We start from the raw sequence: 13658 nt of genomic DNA on the forward strand, positions 1-13658 counted from the left end.
CACTTAAAGCAACTCTATGCACTATGCTTTGGTCATTTTACTCCTTTTTTTAGTCTCTGACCTAACAATTGCAATTGTGCTAAATGTCTGATTTTTTATGTTTTTAAGCAGTTAGATGTATTTTTTGTGTGTGGAAATAGCATAAAAAAGGATAAAAGTGTCTAAAATACACAAAAACCCATTACTCAATTTACATCAGAGTCAACTTAAGAATTTATTTGAATACAAAAAAATCTGTCTATAATATTAGTTCTTATTTTAAAACCCAAACCAAATGTATTCTTGAATATAGTCTCTTGAACTATATGATAGAATACTATCCATCCATCCATCTTCTTACATCTCTCTACTCTTTGATTCGGATTATCTCCAGACTGCTGCTATGGAGGCCAACAACCGTCAGAATTGAGTCGACTCTGTGGGCTCAGAAATTGCTGTTCCAGGAGGTAAAAAACATGCAGAAGCTGAACTGGTAATTTGGCTGCACAGAACCAAAGCCGTGTGCACTGGAGTAAAGAAATTACAACCACCTGGTGAGACGCTGCTCCGCAAACTAGATTTTGTAAACAGCGGTGATGTGAGTCAAAACAGGAAAGCGCGTCGGTGTGTTGTGACAGGCCACTTCCTGCTGCCCTTTCAGTACCATGATGTTTTGCTTTGCTGCTGATGGGTTTTCCTGACCACCCGTTGATCCATGTGGTTACTCTACGTTTTTTCTTATTCTTTCTGTCCAGGTTGTTGAAAAATAAATCAGATTTTGTTAACTGACAGCTGAAGCCAGATTATGAGGGACCAAGCGACCAAGAAGAATATTAGAAACATAAGAAAACATACAACCTGGGCCCCTTAAAAGAGGTCAATAAAAATAGAATCAACTCAAACAACCAACTTAACTTTAACTTAAAGACTCACTCCAAGTAAAATTGGGTTTTTGTTTCTGTAGCATTTTTTTCATTAAGAACTTTTATCTTAAAATTGAGTTTTATTTAATATATTAAACTGGAAGAAAATGAAAATGTGTTATTAGGGTTTACTACCATTTTGTCATCATGTTGCAGCATTTTCATGTGGTCCACCAGCTACTGTGTTTGAAATGCTCATCTGAAAAACTAAAAGTTCAGAGAGTTCAGAGCTTTTTTTCCTTCAAACAATCAGATTCTTGACCCACCTTTCAATATTTTGGTCTTTTTCTCTTCACTGATCTGAGCGCTCCCATCCTGAAGCACAGAAGAGGTGGGGATATGATCATGAGATCATGGACAGGTTAGGTTCGGACATGATGGACAAGCAGGGTGGAGGTAACAGGGGAACAGCATGACCAGCAAGCAAAAAGCTTTTGAGATGTGCCTTAAATTTGTGACCTGACCGCATCGTGAGCAGGTAATGAAAGCAGAAATTGAGGCGGAATCACAGAAATGGAGTTGTTGATGTTGATTGCTGAAGGCTGAGAGCCAGAAACGATTCGCTCTTGTAAGCATGAAATGGGAACGTTGGTATTTAGGCCTCTGGGGTATGTCAGGAAATGAAAAATGTTGAATCAAAGACACAGATTCTTTCAGGAAAAAGAACAGAAGAAGGCGAAAATTATTCTCAACAATCTGCCCTGACTGTGAATGCGGCTGCTATGAGGCTGTAAGAACATGCCAGGAAGCACAGAGGATGTTAGCACAGAACCAGGGAGTCTGGCAGTGACAGCCAGTCATTGTACTTCTAGAGCTGATTGGATCCCACTGTCATTGTGTCAGGAGGAGTAACAGACCCTTTACAGATGTTGAACTGATAACAGAAGAGTGGACGGACGTTATACATGAGTATGAAGTCAAAGGGCTGGAAAACCGTCAAACCAGGTAGGCTAGACATTGTTAAACCAACTGTAGCATCTGTGGCAGAGACGGTTGAGAGGCAAGAAGATGAAAAGTGTTGTTTGTGTTGTGGTTGCAACACCTGGAAACACCTGGAAGCTTTATCCATCCATTTTCTCAAGGAATGGGTTTACGATAGGGGTGTGTATCTTTTCCCCTCGAATGATTCGATACAAATCTTGATACATGGATCATGATTTGATACAAGAAAGGTTCAACTAACTTCAAGTAACCCCTCCCCTCTGATGTTACGAATAGAAAGTGCACGCTGGTTCCAAGAAGACAATAGTAACTATTGTTGCTCCACTACCTTTTTTTTTTTTAACGTGCTCTTGCTAATCGTGCATTTTTTTCATGATACTATTTCTGTAGTGAAAGTGATTCAATTTATAATCTGGCCAATAAGATGCTTCAATAAAAGTAAGTTTGATTAACAAATTCCGTAGCCCTCTTTCAAGTGGTAGGAATGTGGCCTTCCAACAAACTCAGTCCTGATTGGCGAGAATGGTTACCATAGAAACGATGACACAGACAGACTCGAATCAATCTCTACTCACTGACGTTGTCTGGCTACAACATGGCGATGTCCATAACATGAAAAATGGCAACTGAATTGACATAATTTCATTGGAATAAGAAGTAAAAAACAATCGATTGATGACATCATATTCACTTGGTCAAGGTATATTGTACAATCCAATTATTTTACCTAAATGGATCCAATAAGAAATAAAATAATCATTTGGCATTTAAAACTGTAAATAAAAATGCTGTCTTTCTTGTGTTCTGTGTTAATTGGCTGTTTGAAAGTTTAAAGGGGGTGACATAGTCTATATAGGGACGTTTTGAAAATGACCTCAAGAGGCCCTCCTAGGTTTCAAGATGACAAAATAAATTCATTTCTTCAGCAACATCACTTGGAAGTAGGCTGTTTTGGATTGTTTGCCTGGTTGCTGATGCCACCTGCTTGGTCCACTTATACTAGTAACCCAAAGGTTGGTTCTTGTGAAACGCTTTAAGATGCAGCATTATCCACGAAAAGTTTTAAACAAATAAAGATTGATTTTATTTGATCATTCATCATGAGGATATAACACAACCAAGTTGTATCTAGTTGGTCAAGTCAAGTCGAATCCTATCGAATCCAATCAATGAACAAACCATCTGCTAGATGAATATTATGAGTCTAGATGCCCTGAAGAAGAAAACCTGTGCTAGGAAAGAATCATTTGAATGAGAAAACCTGTAATTGCATTTTTTCGGAACCAAAAACTATTAATTTGGCGGTATGATCTTGTCACACAGATTGTCTGAGGAAGCTTCTTCTGAAACAAAGATCTTCTGGTTCCAAAATGTTACCGATCATTATAGTGTGTGCAGGGTTTTTTTTTTGTTTAAACACAGAATAATTAACCAGAACCTGCTTTCTGATGCATAATTCATCAGACCTTTTATTACAAGCCTGTTGGGAAAACACAGTGATTTACATTATTATTTCATCAAGCAATTGAAAAATCAAACTGTCAATGGAGGAGATGTGTGTGCGTGTGCGTGTGTGTGTGCATTGATGAAGTGGACCCCAGTGGCTTGCTCTTGGCCTCCATCAGGGTATCAGCTGCAGACATGACAATATTGTGTTAAGTTTAATGAGGGACCAGATAAATATTTAAATCGGGCTCATGAATAAAAGAGAAGTCACATCTGAATCATTGGGGGGTTCAAACTGAAAACACAGCAAAAAGTGCCCCATCTCTGATTATTGCAACATTACACTGACTCGTATTTACTCGCCGGATGTGATCTGCGTGTGTTTTCTCAGATGACAGCGCATCGGCAACCAGCAGTATGGAGGTGACCGATCGCATCGCATCCCTGGAGCAGAGGGTCCAGATGCAGGAGGATGAGATCCAGCTCCTCAAATCTGCTCTGGCCGATGTAGTGCGCAGATTAAACCTGTCTGAGGAGCAGCAGGCTTTGGGGTCTCGCAGGGGCCCCACCAAAGGTAACAAACTTCAATCCCTTCTTTGAAATTTTAAACCAAATGAGTAGATTTTTGTCTTTGTTTCCTCTTTGTGTGTGCAGCAAATTTCCCCTTTAAGCTCCACTTTCTTGCCTTTCCTCTGACTCATTGATCTTTTCCTCCTCCTGTCGTCTATTGCCCTGTGCTTTGTTGTGTTGTTGACTACATGTATGTGCATAGACCCTCCTAAGATGAGAAAGTCCCCTTCAGCAGACAGCAGTGTTGGGAAGGCAGGTAGGCCGACTGTAGTCTGGTCTGGTGTGTTCATGTGCACCTTCCTGTCACTGCTTAGCCTTTCACTGGGGGGTGGGGACACAGATGTTTGCATGAAGAGACGGATAGAAATGCACTCGCTTAGCAAAAAGACTATATTTCAGGTTGCTAACACTGGGATGCTTTTTATTTATACTTTGTGGTCCAAACCCAAATGTTTTCTTTTTTTGTGTGTTTATCCTAAGCTAATCTGTGTTGAACAAATGGCTGTGTGCATTTAACCCATTGACTGTATATGAGAACCGGACTGAATGACCTTTCCCCTCGCATGTTCCAAACAGGACGCACCTGCTGGCTCCAAGAAGCCAAAATCCCAGATTTCTATAGAGAAATTCGTTAGAATGTTACTCAGTTATTTATTTGTCAGTATAATAATTCTTGCTTTAAGACATTTTTTAATCCTCAAGCAATCCAATTTTTTTGGGAGTATTTTTCTTTATTGCAAGTTATTCAAGTTATAAACTGATCAATCAGATGCCTTAATAAAAGCATGTGGCCTTTCGTCCAACGTTTAAAACATTTGATTTACGGATTTGGTGTAAAACGCTTTTACATTGTAAAAGTAGGTATTGTATTGAGTAGTTATTGTCTAACTCAACGAATCACTGCGTACTGTTATTGTCTGGCTCCAACACGGTGACATCTGTTTTGTAAAAAAAATGGCGACTGAATTGACTTCATTTGGTTGGAGCCATTTTCTATAGCGTCTCTCTGTTACAGATAAACATGCTGCTCTTCTCTTTCTTCCAGCCAGGCCAATGATCGCCACTCTGCCGTTAAGGCCAACAGTAAACAATGGGACCATCCTACCAAAGAAAGGCGGCGGCACTCTGCCCTCCCCGTCTGGACCTGGATCCAGAAAGGAGTCAAACACAGCAGCCAATAAGAGGTAATGGGGATAAAAATATGTCTCATTTATTCTAAACACAAGCCTGGTGTGTATGTGGCCTAACAGGCCTGTTTTTGCAGTGTAGCTGTTCTAATCTGATCTGATAGGGGAGCAATAAAGTTTTTTTAAACTTGAGTAGGTATTGTCAGACAAAAATAAAACCTTTCTGAGGTGTGTCCTTCTGAGTTCATAAGCTTTGTCCTTCACTGATAGTATTCTCTCCTTCTCCGTGATGTTAAATCCTGTTTTTTTTTCAAATGTCCTGCATTTTTGTCCAGTTTGTCCCATATATCTCCTTCTGCCAGACTTTTCTACCTGCCCCTAAGGTGAGAGTGTCCCCAATTTACCATTTGGTCAAAATCTAACCTCCCTCACGCTTTTAAAAGGTCATCTTCTGCCATTAAACTATTCCCTAAAATTGAATATATTTTTTTACCACTCACATTTTCTCTTGCCTGTGCTCCTACCTCCATTTATTTTTGTTTAGATCATAAATCTCTTGAGCTTTATTTGTGTTTTTGTTGTCTGTTTGAAGGATTAATCTAAAATAAAGCCCGGTCACACTCCTCGACTTCAATACCCTGTGGCCCAATTATGAGGGTATGATTTCTCAGGAGACAAACCAGCAAACAGCGGCTTCTCTCCAAAGAACATCCAACCTCTGCGGAAGCGATAACAGCAGTGGATGGTTTCTGCATCTGAATGGACTTTTTTTTTTGTCACATGAAGGGGGGATTAAATGACCCACAGGCCTACTGACCATCAGTCTGCTGATTGAGCTTTTTCCTTTGTGCTGTCTGCAGCTCAAACATGCAGATCTAGGCTGTTCGGTCCTGATGATGCATTTATGATTGTGGCAAATAGATTTAGAGTAGGAATAAGTAGAAACCAACAACAAATGTATTCAAACATAATTAATCTAAATAAAAATTAGCCTCAAATGCAAAAAGGTTTATACAAATAAACTCCTCGTGTGTCAGAAGATTTATAAAGGTCAAGTCTGTCCATTACAAGAGGCCTTCAGCTCTTATTGGTTTGCTCACCTAAAGTCGAAACCTTTTCTTTATTGACGTAAATACCTTTAGTTTGTTATTTTCCTGTGTTGGTTTAGATTGTTTTTCGATTTGGATAAAAAAGATTTTTGGATGACTCCAACATCTTCACGCTCAGTTTTGCACACACTGACGCACACACTGGGTTTGTGTGGCACGTTCCATAATGCGCTAAAACCGCCTATGGCTAGCCAATTCTAGCACTTGGACCTACAGTTGGAAGAGCCTTGGTCTGAAATGTCAAAGCGGTTCAAATCTCGTTCTAGGCTTTTTCTTTCACACCCCTATTCTAAATCTGCGTTTCCGACCCCGGCGTGAAAGTAGCATGCAGGTGTTTGTCAAATGTCCTCTGGAAGATGAAAAGCTTTGAATCGGATTTGGTTGGGGTTCGTTTAGTAGACATTATAAGGTCTATGTGTGAATGCTACACTTCCTAAATGCAGACAAAATACTTTTCTTAGGAAACAAAAGGAGTGGAAACCAGGGAAATCATGAAACAACGTTCATTTGACTCATACCAAGCCTGGAGTACTGTGATAAAATAATAAAAAATAAATTGACCCTTTGAACGTAAACATACTGGTATACATTAGGGATGCAGTAATTCACTTTCCTCGTGATTCTGTTCAATGCTGTAACATACGGTTTTAACACCCAGAGCTGTGGCATCCCTATAGTGGAAATGGAACAAAATAATTTGAAGTTCCCTCTCTTGCTTTTCCCTCTGAAGCACTGTGAGGAGAGCCAACTCTAATGAGCACGTCGGGACCCTTACTCGGAAAGATTCGGGCGACGCCAAAGGCAACCGAACTCGAGCCGGATCGACTGGCAGCAACTCCAGCGGCAAAAGAAGCGACAGGTAGGACCATTGCTTCTTCTCCTAGTTTAAACTGTTTTAACAGGGAAACTGGAAAACCTAAGCTTTTCTGATGTGACGCTGAAGTAAAGAATGAAAATGTGGAGCTTATTGACCAACTGTGTGTTTGCTTTACAGCAAGCAGAGGGACCCGGTGTTCAATGCAGGTAAGAACTTGTACCTCTTTAACATCACACCTGAAGGATTTTTCTTTGCTCTTTAAAAACCTTCGTCGGAAATGTTTTGTTCAGTGGTCCCGAACCCCCAGGCCGAGGACCAGTACCGGTCTGTGGGACAGTTGCTACCAGGCCACATAAAAATAGAAAAACACAATCTACTTTTTTTATGCTTTATTTACAATTTGATTCTGGAGGAAATTTGATTTCGGAAAACAAATAGATTCTCCATTTCATCCAACTCATTTTTGACGTCTGTCAAATCACTCAGTCAGCAACTGGCTGTCTGTTATGAACATGCTGCTAATAAAGATTTTTAAATTGTGGATTCATGTTTATTATTATGTTTAGAAGATAAAATTTGCCCTCAAAAGTTGAAGAAAACTAGAAAAACAAAAACTAATCAGATGCCAACTTCAGCATCATACGGGCCAGTCTATGAAAATTTAGCTTGACAGAAAACCGGTCCATGGCCTGAAAAAGGTTGGAGATCATTTCATTTGATTATTTCTTAAAGTGCAAAAAGTCACTTTAAGGTCAGCTCAATGGATGTTTTTCCCATCATCCATCCCTTCATATTTCATTAAATCCTCACATTCCAATGTCAATTCTTCTTAACCATCTTTTCAGCTTTTCCCACATTTTTCTTTGTATGATAGTTTTTACATCTAGTTTATTGCTAATTTAAAATTTAATCAAATTTAATTTTATTTTGTGAACTTTCAACCCTTGTTGTGTTCAGGTCAAAATTGACCCATTTTCAAGTGTGAGAGTGTTTGAACCGGACCACTTTGCCATTTTTGAAAATTTTGTTAAAATTTCTGATGGGTTATATAGTTTTTTTTGTTTTGCGTCAGGCCTGCACAATATAACACAAATTTATCGTTATCGCGATATCAAGTTTTCTTTTGCACAAGATTGCAAAAGTCGGTGAAAATTGTAATCAATTGTTACCTTAAATGTGCTAAAACAATCTTATGGCAGCTTGAAGTATTTAACGAATCAAATAAATCTCTTAATGCATTTGACTGACGGATGGACTCCCTTAACATCATAGAGCAGTCAGAAGGAGCCCTGAGCTGTTAGGTATTCGCCTCCTATGTAGACGAAGGTGTTTGAAGTATAAATTAAGTTATGTGTGAATTTTATTTAAATTAAACTGTTGCAGTGAAATGGAAATGATAGTTGTTTAGCTATTTGTTCATTTATCCCAAGTTACATCATCATCGCAATGTTGATTACAAATATCGCAATTTTTCCTCATATCTTGCAGCCCTACTTGTTTGCGTGTTTTTTCTTTGTTTGGCAGCAAAATGTTGGGGTTGACCCCACCCCTTAGCTGATTTATTTTGATCGTTAAATCATATAAATCAGATGTCAAATAACAGAAATGGCTGCATTTCAGCGTAGAAACTTTGCTAAATTAACTTTGAGGCACGTCTGATGATGAGAAAAAAGCGCTCCGCTCTTCACCTGGTGCCTGTGTGTCTCTTTGATCTTTACAAGGGACGCGACGTGTGACCCACTGCAAAGGTAGGCCAGGCTTCCTAACCCCTCGTGCCCCCTGTCTGCATAGCTCTCTGGACACTTGATAATTACTTTTCACTTAAAAAATCACATCTGCAGTTAGTACATTTGAAGTCTACCTTTAATTTATTTCATTTTGAGGTTTGAAAAATCCAATCTGAGCTGTCCAGACAGAGGCATAGACTGTGTGAAAGCAGCCTCACTAAAAATGTTTAGACTGAATTCATAAAGAAGCTCCTGATTGTTTGCAGTTCATGTGTTGCTCACCGCAGATAAAGTGGCTTCTGCTTCGCCCAACTTGTCTGTTTGCTTGGAGCCCCACTTTAGCCAGAAGGGCACTTTGTTTCCTGTCGCTGTAGTAACAGTACAAAGATGCCTGACATTTGCTGTCCCACAGCTGCTCTGAGCCACTTTCCCCAGCTCTTGCAGCTCTTTGATGCAGATTAGCCACTGCTCTTGTCTTCTGCTCGCTTACATTATAAACACAGGCTTTGAAGCAGTTTTCTTAAGGCTTGTAAGCTTCTTGTTTGGGCTGAACTGCCACAAAAGTCAGAGTTGTTTTTTTAAACATGTACTGAAGTTTATGTTTAACCAAAAAAAAATAAACAATTATATATAAGGCAATTCAAATATTTTCAATAAAATTCTCAACAAATCAGGCAATGATTTTGTTTTGGACCAGATGTATCTTGTCATAAAATGTACGGTGGCCCTGATGTTCAAATCACATCAACAAATCAGTCAATGCAAAAAAAATTAAAGATCACAAGGACAATTAAAATAGTAAAATAAATAATAAAAAACCAACATTAGAATTTCAGAAATAAAGAAAAGATTACCAGTAAAAAGTTGGTACTGGCAACCGAAACAGTTACCAGTACAAATTAAAGTTGTGGCAAGCAAGATCAGCTTAAAATGGGGCAAAAACTGCCTTTTTTTAAATTTATTTTTTCAAAATTTACGTTAACAAAATTGTTAAGAATTGAAGAAAAAAAGCCTTAAACAGGCAAAACTGACAAAATTGTTAGGGTTGCCAGTTAAGAAATATTTTTTTCGAGCGATATGTCTGGTTCCAGTCAAAGACTTCCGGTTTTGAACGTGTCAGCAGGGATAAACTAGCAATAATTGCCAGTTAGATTGGTGACACATCTGCCATATTGGTTTGTTCTGTGAGTGAGAGTGGCGGCAGTGGGCCAGTCCATCTGTGTTTCCCCGTATCCGTTGAGTTAATCAATTAAACCAGCTGACCCTGTGCTGTCTTATGTATGCTCCCTTTGCTCTTAGGGCTTTGATGTGTTTCCTGTATGCAGTGGCGGAGCTAGAACATGGGGAGCAGGAAGGGGGCAGAAGACTTTAGAAGGGTGGCAAATGAAAACAGCAGAGTGGGCGGCCATTACAAACGAATGAATCAAATACGTCATTTGAGGGGCTCAAGATTTTATTTCAAAATATTGCTTTTTAAATGCTTGTAAAACTTAAGGACGCTTGTATTGATGATTTGTTAATCTTTGTCAATAATGATATGAATATTTACTCAAGCATTGGGGGCAAAGCTTTTTAGCTCCGCCCCTGCCTATATGTTAGGACTTCAGTTGTGTATTTCAGCGTGGATGCTGACATATCCTGTAGAGATGGACGTTTCAACATGCTTTAGTGGAACACCAGTGTTTAGTAACCCCCAAAGGAATTCTGCTGATTCATGTTTACATTCGCTCCTCCTTTAGCTTTCTTTGGGTGGGTGTGTGACTCTGATTTACTGGCGCTTTATGCTTTATTCATAAACCGAAAGTATTACCCAATTCTAAATAACTTACAAAAGCTTTCTCCACCCTAAACGCCTCCTAAACCTACTTGTTTCTGTTTTTCCCCCTCTTGCATTCATCCGGCCCTGAAAACCTCAATAACCGCCCTACTGCATCATCATCATCATCATCATCATCATCATCTTTTCTCTTTTCTCACAGTCACAGTACAGCTTTACCTCAACAACTCTGTCAAAAGGATAGAGAAGAGCGCTGAATGCTCCACTTTTGGTGTTATGGCTCGTTCAACCGCCAAACCTCAACCACTTTCCGACAGCAAAAAGCCCAAACGAGGGGCCGCTGTCAATGTGTTGTCAATCCGAAAGATCCCAAGTTGTAGCCTGAAGCTGAAAGAGTTTGGGACTCTGCCATCTCCTTTGCATACTCCCACTTATTGCAGTGCAACTAAAACACCCAGCCAGTATTTTCAGATTTGTTACTAGGTCATTCAGGACACCCATGGACCACCAACTAAATTATATGAACCGTGCAACCATCAATCAAAAGACCCACACTGATAAAAATTCTGTTTTTAACGTTCTTGTGTCATTTTTTCTGATGATGGAGGACATATATGAAGAAAATTTTGCTTCAAACTGAATTTCTGCGTATTCCTATATTCAAATCAATGTGAATACTAAAAATCTTTTTTTTTGTATTTTAAATGTCACACAAAACCTGTTGTCATTTTGACTGGTTTTAATTTCTCCCCATGTTCTTCTGATTCATTTCCAAATGTCTTTTAGTTTGGATTTTCCATTCCCCCATTATTCCCGTGTGTTTTCAAATAATAATATTTGAATAATTTTTCTGTCCATTTAAACTTTGTGAACATTTTGTGAAATTCTTTGCAGCTTTTTTCTTCCTGCTGTCACCAGTTTGTGTTTAAAATGACTAATAAAAGCCAGTTAAAAAGCTCTGTTTGCATGCTTAATCATTTACCACCTTTAACTGGTTGCGTGTGAATAAAAAACATATTTTTCCAGCTCTACTCACTCTTCCCACCCCTCATGAATGACATTTGCGCTTCAGTCCTTATTGACTAACTCTTGACACCGTAAATTTGGCTTTGAGCCGTTATTTCTCTGTATATTTGTGTCTGACTAACTGTTTCTGTTTGTTCAGATGAAGGATATGTGAAAATGTACTTGAAGGGTCGCCCCATCACCATGTACATGAACAAAGACCAAATGGACAGCTACTGCCTGGAGGCGAGAGCCGAGCTGCCAAGCAACAAACTCAAATTGGACTGGGTGTATCCTTTTGCTTTTGAATTAATAATAGTAATAATAGAGCACCTGCATGCCTTTGCTCTTTTGGTTTCACTATTTCTGCAGCATCAAACACTAAATTTAAAAAAGGAAACAAAATAAGGTCATTTTTGGATTGTGATCTATGAGAGGATGCTAGAGATGATGCTCCTGCCTCTTACTTGTCAGAGTGCATTTGCTCAGATATTCTCTTTCACTGTCTGCGCTGAGCTCATTGCTCTGCAGCCTGCAGACAATAATAACCTGCACACAAGCTGGTCCAGGATGGAACAAGCAGTTAGAAAGGAATTTGATCCCATTTATTGATTTATTTTATACTCTGCCAGAGTCTTTGCTCTTCTCATTGAGTGCTTAGTCATGCAGAAATCCTCATAAAAAGCCATAAAGGAAAGAGATTAAATGGGGGAGAAAATAGGAGTGTTTCTATGCCTAAATGTTATCCACTTTTTAGCGCATGTATTTTAAACCTGGATTTTTTTTGCACCGTTTGTGTTTGAAAATATAGAAAGAATCAACTGGAATTTCCCTCCTTGACAGTTTTGAACTTCCAGCTATGGTTACAGGGGAAGAGACTGTCGCTCCAACCTGTACCTGCTCCCCACAGGGGAAACGGTGTATTTCATAGCCTCGGTGGTCGTCCTGTTCAACGTGGACGAGCAGCTGCAGAGGCACTACACAGGACACACGGATGACATCAAATGGTCAGTGGAAGCAGAGAGCATCACACCCTCTACAGCATTTAGACTTGCATTAGCACAGGAAAGGCTATATCTAATTTTTTTTTTTTTTTTTTACAAGCTTATCTCAGAAAACCTGTTCTCAGTCATTTAGACAGAAGCTTTTCAGTAATTGAAATATTGAATGAGTGAGATCTTGGGTTTTTATTCACATACGTTTGTTTAAACAGATTGGATTAAAGATTAAAAGGATGCTTTGAAGCCCAAGCGTTTGAACTTTAGTATTTTGTCTAAAATGGGATAAAATTGACTTAATGTGTCTCAAGCTCCAGCACATGCTCCAGCCTTTCATGTTGTATGCCCTCATGTTTATTTAATGGGTCTTCTTGAATTTAAAAAAAACTGTCTAAGATGTCTATTCTTCTTGTCTTCATTAGCTTGGCAGTCCACCCGGATAAAATCACCATAGCAACTGGGCAGGTGGCCGGCACTTCCTCAGATGGAAAAGTAAGTATATTTTTTAACTCCACATTGAGCCAATGAAGTGCTTCAGACATTACATGCATAAACTCCTTTATTTAAAAAAAAAGTTGCTGCAGATGCTCCTTGTTTCAAACACTGATGCTCTCTCTCTCTTGTTCCTGCTTGAATGTTCCCATGCAGCAGCTGGCTCCACATGTTCGCGTATGGGACTCTGTCAGCCTCAACACCCTTCATGTGCTAGGTGCAGGTTTCTTTGACAGAGCAGTAGTATGCCTTGCTTTTTCCAAGTCGGTATGGAAACACCTGCACTTCCCCTCTATGCATTTCTGATTAATCACAATCAATATTTCGAATGGAAATTAAACTTTGACTTTTGCACGTTTTTGCTGGCTAGAATGGAGGCAACACTCTTTGTGTGGTTGACGATTCCAATGACCACATCCTGTCTTTGTGGGACTGGCAGAGAGAGGACAGACTTGCTGAGGTTAAGGTATGTAAGTCTTCTCTCTGTGCTCCAACAGCTCTTTTTTTGTACCAAATTCTTTGTCTGTGCATCACATCAGGGCTCCAATGAGTCAGTCTTCGCCGCAGACTTCCATCCCACAGACAGCAACGTCGTAGTGACTTGTGGGAAGTCTCATCTATGTTTCTGGACCTTGGAGAAAGGCATCCTGGTCAAGAAACAAGGGCTGTTTGAGGTAAATAAAAAAAGACACCTGGAGAATTTGAATCAATCAAGGCAAAAGATTTGGAAATTGAGGCAATCCATC

At 39.4% G+C, this 13658-nt stretch overlaps 1 protein-coding gene across 9 annotated transcripts in view; it reads left to right on the top strand.

The window, feature by feature from the left end:
- The window catches only part of eml1 (echinoderm microtubule associated protein like 1), a 44813-nt gene that overhangs the window by 25129 nt on the left and 6026 nt on the right, over positions 1 to 13658 (top strand). For 2 of the 9 annotated variants that reach the window (XM_020713598.2, XM_020713595.2), the window contains 13 exons: positions 3682 to 3864; positions 4063 to 4116; positions 4906 to 5044; positions 5323 to 5370; positions 6827 to 6955; positions 7091 to 7119; positions 8635 to 8661; positions 11583 to 11712; positions 12280 to 12429; positions 12843 to 12912; positions 13069 to 13179; positions 13283 to 13378; positions 13452 to 13586. In XM_020713598.2, the coding sequence (XP_020569257.1) occupies positions 3682 to 3864; positions 4063 to 4116; positions 4906 to 5044; positions 5323 to 5370; positions 6827 to 6955; positions 7091 to 7119; positions 8635 to 8661; positions 11583 to 11712; positions 12280 to 12429; positions 12843 to 12912; positions 13069 to 13179; positions 13283 to 13378; positions 13452 to 13586 (1301 nt within the window). Of the gene's footprint in view, positions 1 to 1735; positions 1848 to 3681; positions 3865 to 4062; positions 4117 to 4905; positions 5045 to 5322; positions 5371 to 6826; positions 6956 to 7090; positions 7120 to 8634; positions 8662 to 11582; positions 11713 to 12279; positions 12430 to 12842; positions 12913 to 13068; positions 13180 to 13282; positions 13379 to 13451; positions 13587 to 13658 lie in introns of those variants that run through there. The other 7 variants (XM_020713597.2, XM_023951979.1, XM_023951980.1 and 4 more) reach the window with 7 other exon arrangements.

The sequence above is a fragment of the Oryzias latipes genome, chromosome 22 (genome assembly GCF_002234675.1).
Source record: "Oryzias latipes chromosome 22, ASM223467v1".
In the NCBI taxonomy this organism is placed as follows: Eukaryota; Metazoa; Chordata; class Actinopteri; order Beloniformes; family Adrianichthyidae; genus Oryzias; species Oryzias latipes.